At 42.0% G+C, this 14,424-nt stretch overlaps 2 protein-coding genes across 10 annotated transcripts; both read left to right on the top strand.

Moving 5' to 3' along the window:
• Positions 1–74: 74 nt before the first annotated feature.
• Positions 75–3,954, top strand: LOC110525552 (protein unc-119 homolog B). 2 transcript variants are annotated; one of them, XR_005052044.1, is made up of 6 exons: positions 75–428; positions 614–727; positions 1,343–1,451; positions 1,983–2,155; positions 2,472–3,046; positions 3,257–3,954. XR_005052044.1 is itself a non-coding variant. In XM_021605763.2 (5 exons), the coding sequence occupies exons 1-5, from the start codon at positions 191–193 to the stop codon at positions 2,582–2,584; spliced, it is 747 nt and encodes a 248-aa protein (XP_021461438.1). In that variant the 5' UTR covers positions 75–190; the 3' UTR covers positions 2,585–3,950. The 2 variants fall into 2 exon arrangements, 1 of the variants encoding a protein (XP_021461438.1); XM_021605763.2 differs by having other exon boundaries at positions 2,472–3,950.
• Positions 3,955–7,676: 3,722 nt separating this feature from the next.
• On the top strand, positions 7,677–11,348 carry LOC110525551 (protein CUSTOS). 8 transcript variants are annotated; one of them, XM_021605759.2, is made up of 6 exons: positions 7,690–7,905; positions 8,108–8,138; positions 8,268–8,366; positions 9,239–9,303; positions 9,407–9,506; positions 9,655–11,348. In XM_021605759.2, the coding sequence occupies exons 1-6, from the start codon at positions 7,776–7,778 to the stop codon at positions 9,773–9,775; spliced, it is 546 nt and encodes a 181-aa protein (XP_021461434.1). In that variant the 5' UTR covers positions 7,690–7,775; the 3' UTR covers positions 9,776–11,348. The 8 variants fall into 8 exon arrangements, 2 of the variants coding, with proteins under 2 accessions (XP_021461434.1, XP_036835573.1); XR_005052043.1 differs by having other exon boundaries at positions 7,677–8,138; positions 9,250–9,303; XR_002473771.2 differs by lacking the exon at positions 9,239–9,303 and having other exon boundaries at positions 7,691–7,905; positions 8,076–8,138.
• Positions 11,349–14,424: the final 3,076 nt, after the last annotated feature.

Here is a 14,424-nt window from a genome sequence, read left to right as displayed (position 1 = left end):
ATTTACTCGCTACGTTTCTAAACTGTCCGCCCTACTGGTAACTATGGTAACCACCTAGCGTTTTAAGCCAATTACAATCGACTATTCTCAGCATATGTTCTCCGTAGAGACGCTTCGCCATCTTGAATTTAGTAAAAGTTGCAGACAGCCATCGACACAGTCGCCTTAACAAACACAAAACAACCAAGATATGAGCGGCTCTAACTCTCGAAACAAGACTGCAGCCACAGTCAAAGGACCGGACACCGATATCGGCCCAACTGCAAATTCCAGGGAGCGAAAGTCCGGTGGAGGTGTACTGAAGAGACTCAAATCGCGACGAAATCAAACCGATAAACAGCGGCCTGTTATTACAGAAGAAGAGCTAAGGGCGCTAGGAAGACACATCACACCGGACGAAGTCCTTGGTCTGCGTGCTGTTACACGGGGTATGTGTGCCGGCGTTGATGGGATTTGGATAAAATTCAAGTTAATGTATTCTAGCTAACGTTCCCTTTGTTAGTGAACTAGCAAGCTAAATTTGCACCAATGGTTTGAGGTAACCAAACAAAGAATCCGTAAACACACCAGATTCCCTGTCTGTATGTGCTTCTAACTACGAATTTCCTTCCAGATTATCTATGTAAACCTGAGGACAATGTCTACAATATTGACTTCACACGTTTCAAGATTAGAGATCTGGAGACTGGGACAGTGCTCTTTGAGATTGCTAAACCTCACAACTGTGGTAAACTCAAATGTCTTGCCCAGCATGAAGTTTCAACTTTTCCACCACACTTTGGCACAGCATAAATAGCTTGGATAGGCCACATCTTAAAGGTAAACTCAGCAATATGACATCATTATACACATTGGAGTGTATTCCTACTTATAGAAATCAAGTCCAGGTCACTGTCAACTTGAACAGGGCACCAGGCTCAAGCTGTAAAACAGCCTAGTTGGAAAAACCACTGCTGACGGTGCACTCGTGTTATTAGGTTGGGGTACAAAACTAATGCTCAAATCTGCCACTATATTTTCTCTTTCCAATGAGGACTTGCCCCATTAGAAGGTATAAATGAGAATGCCCATAGTCTTGGCAGATTTTAGCATTCGTTTAGTAAGCAGGAAGTTGCCCCGCTGTGTATGATGTAGTATCGCTAAGTCTACTTAGAAGGGCCCAGACCAAATGAATCAGTCTATTATTTCAAGTAAGGCATAACACAAGCCAAGTTATTCCCCCTATGATAATTGATGTAGTCCTTACACAAATGTTGTAGATACAATTTTAGGTTGAAATCAGAGATGACATGTTGACACTTATTTGGATGTCAATTCCATTTTAATTCATGTTCTCTATCAGACCCTGAAGATGAGGAAGAAGAGAATGGAGACGTAGACACCAGTGCTGGACGCTTTGTGCGGTATCAGTTTACGCCGGCCTTCCTCAGACTGCGGACTGTTGGTGCAACGTAAATCAGTGGATTAAACAGGAAACACCACATTCATTATTAGAAGTCATATAACTCGTAGTTGAAAAACCACATACTGTGATTATACTTAAATGTTTCATAATATATGTGCTTTCTGCTTTTCAATATGGCAGGCTTACCTCAAGCTCTAGTATGCTGTTAGCACCCTCAAATACAGTACAGGTCCATTGCTTATAACTCAGCAGTTACTTATGCAGACGAATCATGATCTCAGTTTCATGCTCAATTTCGTTTGCTGGTGTGGCTTTGCAGCTCTGGCAACCAATCCAACTGTGGTTACAGAGACGATTTGTCAGAGCCCTGACAACACACTTAATGCTTTTCTCCTAAAGTTGTTTTACATGGCTGGCAACAATACAATTGAAATAATCATCCTTCTTTTTGACTTTTAGAAATATAGATGGTTAATGAATAAAGCTTCAATTCTAGTGGCTTAAGCCATTTCATGCAGCTATGTTCAGCATGTCCCTACCAGTATCTCAAGTGCCTCTCTTTCTTCCCCGCTTTCAGTGTGGAGTTCACCGTGGGGGACCGGCCTGTTAACAGCTTTCGCATGATAGAGAGGCATTATTTCCAGGATAAAGTTCTCAAGAACTTTGACTTTGACTTCGGATTCTGCATCCCAAACAGCTGCAACACTTGTGAACATATCTATGAGTTTCCCCAGCTCCCTGAGGACCTCAGTAAGTCTAATAGTAGTAGGAGCGCACCAGCAATGCCCCCTCTCACTTTGTCTATCATCTTTGTTTTAGCCTGTGTCCTACAAGCTAAAGTTCAGACTGGCCACAACATAGCTAGCCAAGTCTGTATACTATACACATCCATACAGAGCCACTCAAATTGTAAGGTAAGTAATGTAATGTGGTACTAGACAGTCACATGGATCCCCTTCAGGAGTAATTTACTGTAAGCCAGGCTAATGTGCATTCTGCTGTTCCTTATGAAGTTATTTCCAAACTGAAATCCCTTGTTTTGTTTTTTTCCCTCTTTCTTTTGAAGTTTGCCTAATGGTGGAGCACCCGTATGAGACCAGGTCAGACAGCTTCTACTTTGTGGACAACAAACTGATCATGCACAATAAGGCAGACTACGCCTACGATGGGGGCGAGTAGTGCCTGAATATTAGCGTCTTGTGTGCAATGCAACGCAGCGGTCACATTGCCCCAGAACACAACCACAATATAGCCCTTTTGGGAACAGGAGTATACTTCCTCCACTTCAGACATTCCAACAAACTTTACCAGCCCCAGGTTTGGGAAAACAGGACCATGTCTGCCTTCAAAACAAGTTGATCATTTATTTGTTACCCCGTACCCCTCTGTTGCTGGGACTCATAGGAAACTGTTGTCAATCACTCTTTTGTAATGTTGAACATGTTTTTCTTTTAATCTTTTCGAACATTTAAATGGTTACTTTTAATTCGTATAATTTTAATCTGCCTTGAGTTAGTTAGTTCAATATCCTTGTTTTTGTTGGAATACATTTAGGCATATCTTGTGGGTTTGTGTAACTAATCAGCCTAATGATCTAATACACTCATTCAAATGTAATAATATTAGTTTCAATTTTTCAAATTGTCATTTTTTTCAGGGTTGCCATTTCCCTGGTGAAAGGCCACTCTGTTACCAAACGGCTCTACAGAGGGAATCTGGAACTTTACATGATCCCAAAGTGAATGTTGATTACTGGATATTTTAGCCCATAAGATGAACACTGGTTGAAGTTGAGCATGTTGTTATTTTGTCTATACAACAATAGTTGACAGATGGCAAGCCAATTACAACTTTTTGATACCACCTAATTTGATTGAACAAGTAAATACATTTTTGCTACTCATTGTGCTCTAGTAACAATCATTATCCTTTGCTGTGTCTTTCCTCCTCAGATAGTGGGCTAAATATTCAGCTGTGAGACTAACAAATGCTCCATGACTTAGAAATCTTGCCTTGATAGAAGCTGTATTATTCATATTGGGTGTCCCATTTCACCTCTAGCTGTATATACAACCAATAATCCCTGTTGGCTATGAGACATTTTTGTATTAACTGCCATTGGTAGTAAGTCACAGATGGCACCCCTGGCCTTTTTAAGTTGTTAGCATTTGTGACAGTGCTGTAAATTTACTTGCAGTGTGTTTGTGCCTGCTGGAGTGATACAGAGCCTCCCAACACTAAATTAAACCTCTCCATGGGCCTTTGTATTCAGACTGTTAAACTCAAGGCTTTGTGTGTGAGAGAAATCCCTGTCAAGTCCAGCTGTCGATCAGCTGTGCTCCGCTACACATCTCCTCCAACACTCATCAACAGTAAAAAGAAGGCTGGAAAAGATTTTGTGGGTAAAATATTTTTCAGCTATGAAATGATAACTACAGGTCAATGCTCAGTGGAAGGTATGTGATGATAATCACTTTCTAGACTTGTGATATGTGTATTTTTTTTATTATTATTATTAATAATTACAGTTGCTGATGGAAAATTGTGATGGCATCCACCATTATAAATTCTGTATTTCTAATAGCGCCCTCAAATTGTTAAGATGTCGCCGAAGAGAATAGCTGACGTTTTACATGCCCGTAAGCAATTGTGCTGGGTTTTTTGTGTGTTTGTAACTTTAGTAAAAAAAAATGTTTGCACATAATGTTGCTGCTACTGTCTTATGATCAAAAATAACTTCAGGACATTAGAACTGGGATTGCTCACCATGAACTGGAAGAAGCTTTTTCCTTTAACGAGTCCGACGAGAACGATATATACTGCTCTCCTGTGAACAGGCCCAGATCCCTGTCATTTGCTTGAAGAAAAGAGAGGGGAAGCAGATCGGTCTGTCTTTTGAGAATCCGTAGGCGAGCGAGCAAACTCCCACTGCCATCAATTCTACTTGCTAGCATGCATTCACTGGAAAATAAAATTGAAGACTTACAAATATCCTACCAACGGGAAATTAAGAACTGTAATATCTTGCGTTTCACCGAGTCATGGCTGAACGACAAAACTGATAATATCAAGCTGAGTGATTTTCAATACACCGGCAGAACAGAGAAGCTACGTCTGGTAAGACAAGGGGTGGGGGTGTGTGTCTTTCTGTCAATAACAGCTGGTGTGCAATGTCTAATATTAAAGAAGTATCAAGGTATTGCTCGCCTGAGGTAGAGTACCTTTTGATGAACTTTGGACCACAATATCTACCAAGAGAGTTCTCATCTATTATTCGTAGCTGTCTATTTACCACCACAGACCGATGCTGGCACTAGGACCGCACTCAATGAGCTGTATACCGCCATAATCAAACAAGAAAATGCTCACCCAGAAGTGGTGCTCCTAGTGGCCGGGGACTTTAATGCAGGCAAACTTAAATCGGTTTTACCAAATCTTTACCAGCATGTCACATATGCACCAGAGGGAGAAAAAAAAACTCTAGACCAACTTTACTCCACACACAGAGATGCATACAAAGCTCTCCCCCGCCCTCCATTTGACAAATCTGACCATAATTATATCCTCCTGATTCCTGCTTACAAGCAAAAACTTGAGGAGAAAGTACCAGTGAATCGCTCAATACGAAAGTGGTCAGATGATGCGGATACCACGCTACTGTTTTGCTAGCACAGACTGGAACATGTTCTGGGATTCATCCAATGGCAGTGAGGAGTATACCACCTCAGTCATCGGCTTCATCAATAAGTGCATCGATGACATCCTCCCCACAGTGACCGTATGTACATATCCCAACCAGAAGCCATGGATTACAAGCAACATCTGCATTGAGCTAAAAACTAGAGCTGCCGGTTTCAAAAAAGCAAAGTGTCAATACAGGATTAAGATCGAATCGTACTACACCGGCTCTGACGCTCGTCGGATATGGCAGGGCTTGAAAACTATTACGGACTACAAAGGGAAACCCAGGAAAGCCCAGTGATGCGAGCCTACCAGACCAGCTAAATGCCTTTTATGCTCGTTTCGAGGCATTCAATACTGAAGCATGCACGAGAGCACCAGCTGTTCTGGATGACTGTGTGATAATGCTCTCAGTAGCCGATGTGAGCAAGACCTTTAAACAGGTCATCATTCACAAAGCCGCTGGCAAGATGGATTACCAGGACGTGTACTCAAAGCATGCATGGACCAACTGGCAAATATCTTCAACAACATTTTTAATCTCTCCCTGACCGAGTCTGTAATACCTACATGTTTCATGTAGACCACTATAGTCCCTGTGCCCAAGGAAGCGAAGGTAACCTGCCTAAATTATTACCGCCCCGTAGCACTAACTTCGGTAGCCATGAAGTGCTTTGAAAGGCTGGTCATGGCTCACATCAACAGCATCCTCCCCGGATACCCTAGACCTACTCCAATTCGCATACCGCCCCAACAGATCCACAGATGATGCAATCTCTATTGCACTCCACACTGCCCTTTCCGACCTGGACAAAAGGAATACCTATGTGAGAGTGCTGGTCATTGACTACAGCTCAGCATTCAACACCATAGTGCCCACGGAGCTCATCACTAAACACCTCCCTCTGCAACTGGATCCTGGACTTCCTGACGGGCCGCCCCCAGGTGGTAAAGGTAGGCAACAACACGTCTGCCACGTCTGATCCTCAACACTGGGGCCCCTCAGGGGTGTGTACTTAGTCCCCTCGTGTACTCCCTGTTCACCCACGACTGAGTGGCCAAGCACGACTCTAACACCATCATTAAGTTTGCTTATGACACAACAGCCTGATCACCGACAACGATGAGACAGCCTATAGGGAGGAGGTCAGAGAACTGGCAGTGTGGTGCCAGGACAACAACCTCTCTCTTAATGTGAGCAAGACAAAGAAGCTGATTGTGGACTACAGGAAAAGGCGGGGTGAACAGGCCCCCATTAACATCAACAGGACTGTAGTGGAGCGGGTCGAGAGTTTCAAGTTCCTTGGTGTCCACCTCATTAACACACTATCGTTGTCCAAACAAACCAAGACAGTCGTGAAGAGGGCATGACAAAACCTTTTCCCTCTCAGGAGACTGAAAAGATTTGGCATGGGTCCCCAGATCTTCAAAGTTCTACAGCTGCACCATTGAGAGCATCCTGACCGCTACATCACCGCCTGGTATGGCAACTGCTCGGCATCTGACCGTAAGTCGCTACAGAGGGAAGTGCATAAGGCCTAGTACATCACGGGTCAAGCTTCCTGCAATCCAGGACCTATATAATAGGCGGTGTCAGATGAAAGCCCATAAAATTGTCAGACTCTCCAGTCACCCAAGTCATGGACTGTTTTCCCTGCTACCGCACGGCAAGCGGTACCGGAGCTCCAAGTCTTGGACCAAAAGGCTCCTTAACAGCTTCTACCCCCAAGCCATAAGACTGCTGAACAATTAATCAGATGGCCACTGAACTATTACATTGCTGCTACTCGCTGTTTATTATCTATGCAAAATCACTTCACCCCCACCTACATGTACAAATTACCTCTAACCTGTACCCCCGCACACTGACTCGGTACCTGTACCACCTGTATATAGCCTAGTTATTGTGTTACTTTTATTTTTTATTGTCAATATTTTATTAACTCTTCTTGAACTGCATTGTTGGTTAAGAGCTTGTAAGTAAGCACTTCACGGTAAGGTCTACACTTGTATTGTGGCAAAGTTTGATTTGAAATTAACACTAATTATGGATTTTACAAAATGGTCGCTACTGATATAATTTTTCACTCTTATTTAGTTGGACCCACATACTGAGTAAATTGAAACCCCATTGATTTTTATTGACTATAGATTAATGTGTTTTTTGTCAGACATCTCAGTGACTACAGTGTGGTGTCTTGAATGTTACATTTCAGGAACCATAGACTCTATATCACATACTATTGTCTACATCTTTGGATGTCTACTTAGTGAGGATCTGGTAAGAACTAGAAGCCCACCTAACATTGCCTTTTATATTCTGCAGAACGAAGGGGAAATTATCAAAAGTAATTGAAGAAAAATGTTGGTTTCACTCGTCAAGCTCTAACCATTGTAGTGTGCTGGTTTGCCGCTAGTTACCACAGTCACAAAGTCATAATTATGGCTATACCACGTCCATTTCTACAATTTATCATCTTAAAATAAGATTTAAACCAAACCTTAACCACGTTGCAAACATTGTGCCTAACTTAAATTAAGACCAAAAAGCTCATTTGTGTTTTTATAAATGTTTACGATACATAGCCAATTTGGACATTGTGGCTGGGGAACTTGTGACAACCGTTTGCCCTGAAATAATTAATTACCCATAGTGCATTGCTTTGTTGTCACACGTGCTCGATCCAACATGTCAGCGCCTGTTGGGACGATGGCCGAAGACTCAAGCAGTGAAGATGAAGATCTAGAACATTTTAAGGAAGCAGCTTGGAGTTTTGGCACATATGGAACTAATGGCACACACAATGCCAACCCGGCAGGTAAATTCGGCCAAACTTTAGTGTACCTTTGCTTTAGCTAAGACCCAGAGTGTAGTTATCTAGCTAACGCTAACAGTTAGTCATAACAACAAATGTGGGGTGGGAGATGGCTAGCTAAGTGTGTGAAATCTTGAGCCAACGAGCAAATCTATCTTTCTCCAAAACGACAGCAACGTCCTAACAGTAACTACTATTGCTTTAGATGGGGTAAGCAATGTCAAGCAATCCCGTCGGTAAGTTTTAATTTACTCTGAAATCCTGCTATCCCATCTATTTTTGACTCATCGTGAGTAGAGGTTTTGTATCAAGCTTCGCTTTACCAGCTACGCTTATACTGTTTTATGATATACCATGGTCAACAGTGTGGCTGTATCTAAACATGAACATGATGGGAAGGAGTTGCAGACGACCCCGGAGTTCCGTGCGCACGTTGCAAATAAATTAGGGGCTCTGCTTGACAGGTATTTATTTTATATTTATTTATAAATAAATATATATATATATTTATTTAGATAGATTTTTGCTTCCATCAATGTAATTGCGCTATTTCGAATCCCCCATATATTTTTGAGCTAAAAAAAAATAATATTATATTACACACACTTTTTTTAAATTTAGAATATACCTTTATTATTCTCTGCAAACCCTACCACCCCTCCCCCAACTGGAGTAAACTAATAAACAATCATACTTAGGCTTACCTTCAGTTTACACATACTCTACACATTTTACAGACAATCTATTTTACAATAGTTATATTTGGTTTGTTTTTCGTCCTGGCCTTCTATTTCTGAGGTCAATCCAGTTTGATTTCTATTGTAACTGTGCTATTTCACAAAAGTTCTGAACCTATATACTTTTTACAGACACCATTTGTTGTTATTAGTCCCACCCTTCAGTTCCATTCAACCCCTCCTATCTATCCCTTAACACCATCCATTTTGGATTTATATTTGCCATATATTTTTCAACTCTGCTGTGATGCTTCACAAAAGTACTGAACCTTTCTATTCTCATCGTTTCTACAGATTATAAATTTAATGAAACATTTTTTTCAAAAATAATTATTATATTATTGATCGATTGACTATGACTTTTCAAATCACCCAGTATTGCTATCTGCAGCATTAGTTCTAGGGTAAATGTTGCAATTCTTCAGCCATTCCTGAACCTGACAGGTATTTCTTATTTGTCATGGGGAAAATGTTAATAAACATCAGTTTTACTATTTTAGCTAGCTACATCAAACTGTTATAGCCTTTGCCTCATGTTACCATCACCTGTCTACTTTTCAGTCGCCTACTTTAATCCAACTTTGAAATTTGATGTTCAGTTATATTTCAGTGATATCTGCAGAAACATCAAGACCCTGCACAGAGTCAACCAAATGTGAAGATGGTTAGGGTTTATCCATAAATTGGTTTGCATTGAAACTGGTACAGTAATTACAAAATGTGTGATGTGATGTAGATGCTGGTTTTGGTCTTGATCTTATTTCTAGGTTTGGAAGGTTTCCGGCTGTTCACCACATCTGTCCCAGGAGAGTTTACCATTGATCCCCCTCCTCCTCCTGTAAGGCGCAGGCCCATCTCCAGCTCAAGGTGATGGTTGTTCTATTTAGGCCTGGCCTTTTAACCATTGGGATGTGTGAGGTGGTTTGATGTCACCTTCATTTCTACGTTTGGAGGAATCCTTATACAGTAGCATTGCATACTGTAATAAATGTTTGTTTCTGCAATGTTATTCTAGTGACAGTGAAATTGAGATGAGACTGAGAGAGGCAGCAGTGTCAGTCACAGACCTCCTATCATCAGCTCTCCCCAGCGAGATTACACATTCCCTGCCGGAGTCCCCCAGCTCAGAGAAATGAAGAAGAAGAACAACAACAACAAAGGAGAGGAGGCAGAAAGAGAGGACCATAATAACAGCCCTGTCCCAAAGAAAAATAAGAAAAGGAAAGCTCTCCAGGGGGAGTGTGGAGAGGTAGAGCACTGTGGAGAATCATCACCTGATGCTAAATCTGATGAGGAGCAGAAGAGGCCAGAAGAGGACATTTTACCCCTGAAGAAGAAGAAGAAAGGCACCGATGAAAGATGAAGTATAAAAGCACTGAGAGACTTGTGTGCTGTTATTTGGGATGTTGGCTGTTTGTTCCATACTTGTGAGACCTGTTGTACTTGGGAATCTTATCACTGATTATAACATGGTCAGGTCATACACTTATATCACAGCAATGTTGTACAATGTAGATTGCATTCCAGAAAATAACAATGTGAACTTTCAGAAATGTGAAATACGTTTTTCACAAGATATTTGATTACCGTTTTCTCTACCCAAAACACAATTTGTTCTATGCCTTGTTTCGTAAAGGACGTTGTTTACACTGAATTCGACTTACATGTAAATTTATGAGCAGGAGGCTACAATGATTTTTTTATTAACAATTCTTTGTTGATAACGTACACACTCTGGCCAGTTTATTTGGTACAATACCCTGTTCACAAAAATGGATCGCTTGTACAGACAGTGAGTCACTTGGCTGTGGCTTGGTATATAAGACGGGCATCGAGGCATTCAGTTACTGTTCAATTGAATGTTAGAATGGGCAAAACGAGTGACCTAAGCGACTTTGAGCATGGTATGATCATCTGTGCCAGGTGCACCGGATCCAGTATCTCAGAAACAGCCACCCTCCTGGGCTTTTGACGGACAACAGTGCCTAGGGTTTACAGAGAATGGTGCAACAAACAAAAACATCAGTCAGTGGCAGTCCTGTGGGCAAAAACAACTTGTTGAAGGAAAATGGCAAGAATCGTGCAGGCTAACAGACGGGCCACAAATAGACATATAATGGCGCAGAAGGGCATCTCGGAACGCACAACTTGTCGATCCTTGCCACGAATGGGCTATAGCAGCAGACAACCACACTGGGTTCCTTTCCTTATCAGCTAAAAACAAGAAGAAGCGGCTACAGTGGGGATGCGATCACCGACAAATGCTGTTGTATTATGCTGATGGCAGAGTCAGGTTTTGGTGTAAGCAGCATGAATCCATGGACCCATCCTGCCTGGTGTCGACAGTACAGGCTGGTAGCGGTAGTGTACTGGTGTGGGGAATGTTTTCCTGGCACACGTTAGGTCTCTTGATACCAATTGAGCAACCAAATATTCCGACACCTAATAGAATTCATGCCCCGAAAAATTCAGGCTGCTCTGGAGGCAAAGGGGGTCTGAACCGGCACTTGATGGGTGCAGTGCTTCATTTCAGTTAGATCTTGCCAGAACAGGATCTGGCACCTCTCCGTTTTGGACTATTTGGCCTGATCCGGTACCTCTCATGGCATGAACAATTATTTATCTGATTTATTGAAATACATTTGCCAAAGTTATAGAATTACTGCTGTCTGTTCAGAAAGAAATTAAATAATTCAGAATACACAATGAGAAGGACTACCCTGCGTGCACAGTTATTGGACAAGTGAGTATTCTGATCTTATTATCTTTATGCATATTTTCCAATTCCAAACCATATAAACTTGAATGCTTATTGGATTTAATCATTTTCAGGTGATATGTATTTGTGTAATGAGGGAGGGTGTGGTGAAAGTGAATAACATCTTATATCAAGGTGTGCATAATTATTAGGCATCTTCATTACCTCAGATAAAATGGGCCAAAAAAGAGATTTAACTGACACTGAAAAGTCAAAAATGGTAAAATACCTTTCAGACGGAAGCAACACTTGAAATACCTAACTATTGAGGCGTGACCACCGGACAATCAAACGTTGTGTTTGCGAATAGTCAACTGGGGCGCAAAAAACACATGGGGAAGAAAAGCGGCAGAAGACTTGATAGAAATTAAACTTAAAGCTACCAGGAACCCAGTTTCCTACAGTGCCACCATATTCCACAACTGCAACCTACCTGGAGTGTCCAGAAGTACAAGGTGTCAAGTGCTCAGAGACATGGCCAAGGTCAAGAAGGCTGAAACATGACCACCACTGAATAAGATTCACAAGTTGAAGTGTCAAGATTGACAAATCTGTCTTCAGGTATTTCTTTGCCCAAAGGTTTTATGGGCAGATGAAATGAGAGTGACTTGATGGATGGGAGTCAGGTGCCAGCAAGGTGGAGGAGGGGTACTGGTATAGGCTGCTTTCATTAAGGATGAGGTAGTTAGACCTTTTCAGGTTGAAGATGGTCTGAAACTCAACTCCCAAACCTACTACTGGTTTCTGGAAGATACTTTCTTTAAGCAGTGTTACAGGAAGAAGTCCTCAGCATTCAAGAAGGCCATGATCTTTATCCAGGATAATGCTCCAACACATGCATCCAAGTACTCAACTGCTTGGCAAGCCAGCAAGGGCCTCAAAGATGCCCAAATAAGGGCCTGGCCCCATTCCTCACCCGACTTAAATCCTATTGAGAACTTGTGGGCCCTTCTCAAATGTGAGATTTACAGTGAGGGAAGACCTCTTTGAACAGCATGCGTGTGTTTTACAAAGTAAAATAGCCTAGGTGTGTGTGTGCGTGCGTGTGTTTTACAAAGTAAAATAGCCTAGGTGTGTGTGTGCGTGCGTGTGTTTTACAAAGTAAAATAGCCTAGGTGTGTGTGCGTGCGTGCGTTTTACAAAGTAAAATAGCCTAGGTGTGTGTGTGTGCGTGCGTGTGTTTTACAAAGTAAAATAGCCTAGGTGTGTGTGCGTGCGTGCGTGCGTGTGTTTTACAAAGTAAAATAGCCTAGGTGTGTGTGCGTGCGTGCGTTTTACAAAGTAAAATAGCCTAGGTGTGTGTGCGTGCGTGTGTTTTACAAAGTAAAATAGCCTAGGTGTGTGTGCGTGCGTGCGTGTGTTTTACAAAGTAAAATAGCCTAGGTGTGTGTGCGTTTTACAAAGTAAAATAGCCTAGGTGTGTGTGTGTGCGTGCGTGTGTTTTACAAAGTAAAATAGCCTAGGTGTGTGTACGTGCGTGCGTTTTACAAAGTAAAATAGCCTAGGTGTGTGTGCGTGCGTGCGTTTTACAAAGTAAAATAGCCTAGGTGTGTGTGCGTGCGTGCGTTTTACAAAGTAAAATAGCCTAGGTGTGTGTGCGTGCGTGTGTTTTACAAAGTAAAATAGCCTAGGTGTGTGTGCGTGCGTGTGTTTTACAAAGTAAAATAGCCTAGGTGTGTGTGCGTGCGTGTGTTTTACAAAGTAAAATAGCCTAGGTGTGCGTGCGTGCGTGCGTTTTACAAAGTAAAATAGCCTAGGTGTGTGTGCGTGCGTGCGTTTTACAAAGTAAAACACAAATACACATGCGATGATATGCCTACAATACTTTATTATAAAGGGGATTATTTTTTATGCGTTCCGATACCTAAGAGCGAGGTTGCAGAGCCCCCCCAGGTGACGATTTACAAATTAAGCACTGGTTGGGTGTACCTAATAAACTGTTCGGTGAGTGTATGTGTTCATTGTAAAACGGGGATCAATGGCTCAGCAGTTTTTGCATTGATTTAGGTGAGGCTGTGTGTGACACCCTGTGTACTAAGTACACTGTTCAAATCAAATGTTCTGTCTAATAGTAAGGCAGCTTCTTCAAGTGACTAGACTGGTAATTGGCAGTGAGTCTCCCTGATGTACAGTACCATTCAAAAGTTTGGACACACCTGCTCATTCCAGGGTTTTTCTTTATTTTTACTTATTTCTACATTGTAGAATAATAGTGAAGACATCAAAACTATGAAATAACACATGGAATCATGTAGTAACCAAAAAAGTGTTAAACAAATCTAAATATATCTTATATTTGAGATTCTTCAGAGTAGCCACCCTTTGCTTTGATGACAGCTTTGACATTCTTGGCATCCTCTCAACCAGCATCATGAGGTAACGGTCTCTCATGAGGACCGCCAGACAATCGGAAGACCCAGAGTTACCTCTGCTGCAGAAGAAACACGAGTAATGGACATTAGACCAGTGGAAATATATCCTTTGATCTGATGAGTCCAAATTTGAGATTTTTGGTTCCAACCGCTGTGTCTTTGTGAGACGTAGAGTAGGTGAATGGAGGATCTCTGCATGTGTGGTTCCCACCATAAAGCATGGAGGATGGAGGTGTGATGTTGCTTTGCTGGTGACACTCAGTGATTTATTTATAATTCAAGGCATACTTAACCAGGATGGCTACCACAGCATTCTGCAGCGATACGCCATTCCCATTCCCATAATTTGTTTTTCAACAGGACAATGACCCAACACACCTCCAGGCTGTGTAAGGGCTATTTGACCAAGAAGGAGAGTGGTGGAGTGCTGCATCAGATGACCTGGCCTCCACAATCACCCGACCTCAACCCAATTGAGATGGTTTGGGATGAGTTGGACCGCAGAGTGAAGGAAAAGCAGTCAACAAGTGCTCAGCAAATGTGGGATCTCCTTCAATATTGTTGGAAATGCATTCCAGGTGAAGCTGGTTGAGAGAATGCCAAGAGTGTGCAAAGCTATCATTCAGGCAATGGGTGGCTACTTTGAAGAATCCTT

This window comes from Oncorhynchus mykiss, chromosome 6, assembly GCF_013265735.2.
Source record: "Oncorhynchus mykiss isolate Arlee chromosome 6, USDA_OmykA_1.1, whole genome shotgun sequence".
Taxonomy (NCBI): domain Eukaryota; kingdom Metazoa; phylum Chordata; class Actinopteri; order Salmoniformes; family Salmonidae; genus Oncorhynchus; species Oncorhynchus mykiss.
Note: the sequence above shows the minus strand (reverse complement) of the source record. Positions and strands in the feature narration are given on the sequence as shown.

Excerpts from the sequence above, each read along its gene's own strand:
- LOC110525552 (XM_021605763.2), top strand. The coding sequence starts at position 191 with ATGAGCGGCTCTAACTCTCGAAACAAGACTGCAGCCACAGTCAAAGGA. Across the intron at positions 429-613 it reads TCTGCGTGCTGTTACACGGG|ATTATCTATGTAAACCTGAG; the intron begins GTATGTGTGCCG and ends ATTTCCTTCCAG. Across the intron at positions 1,452-1,982 it reads CTGCGGACTGTTGGTGCAAC|TGTGGAGTTCACCGTGGGGG; the intron begins GTAAATCAGTGG and ends CCCCGCTTTCAG.
- LOC110525551 (XM_021605759.2), top strand. The coding sequence starts at position 7,776 with ATGTCAGCGCCTGTTGGGACGATGGCCGAAGACTCAAGCAGTGAAGAT. Across the intron at positions 7,906-8,107 it reads ACACAATGCCAACCCGGCAG|ATGGGGTAAGCAATGTCAAG; the intron begins GTAAATTCGGCC and ends CTATTGCTTTAG. Across the intron at positions 8,139-8,267 it reads AATGTCAAGCAATCCCGTCG|TGTGGCTGTATCTAAACATG; the intron begins GTAAGTTTTAAT and ends CATGGTCAACAG.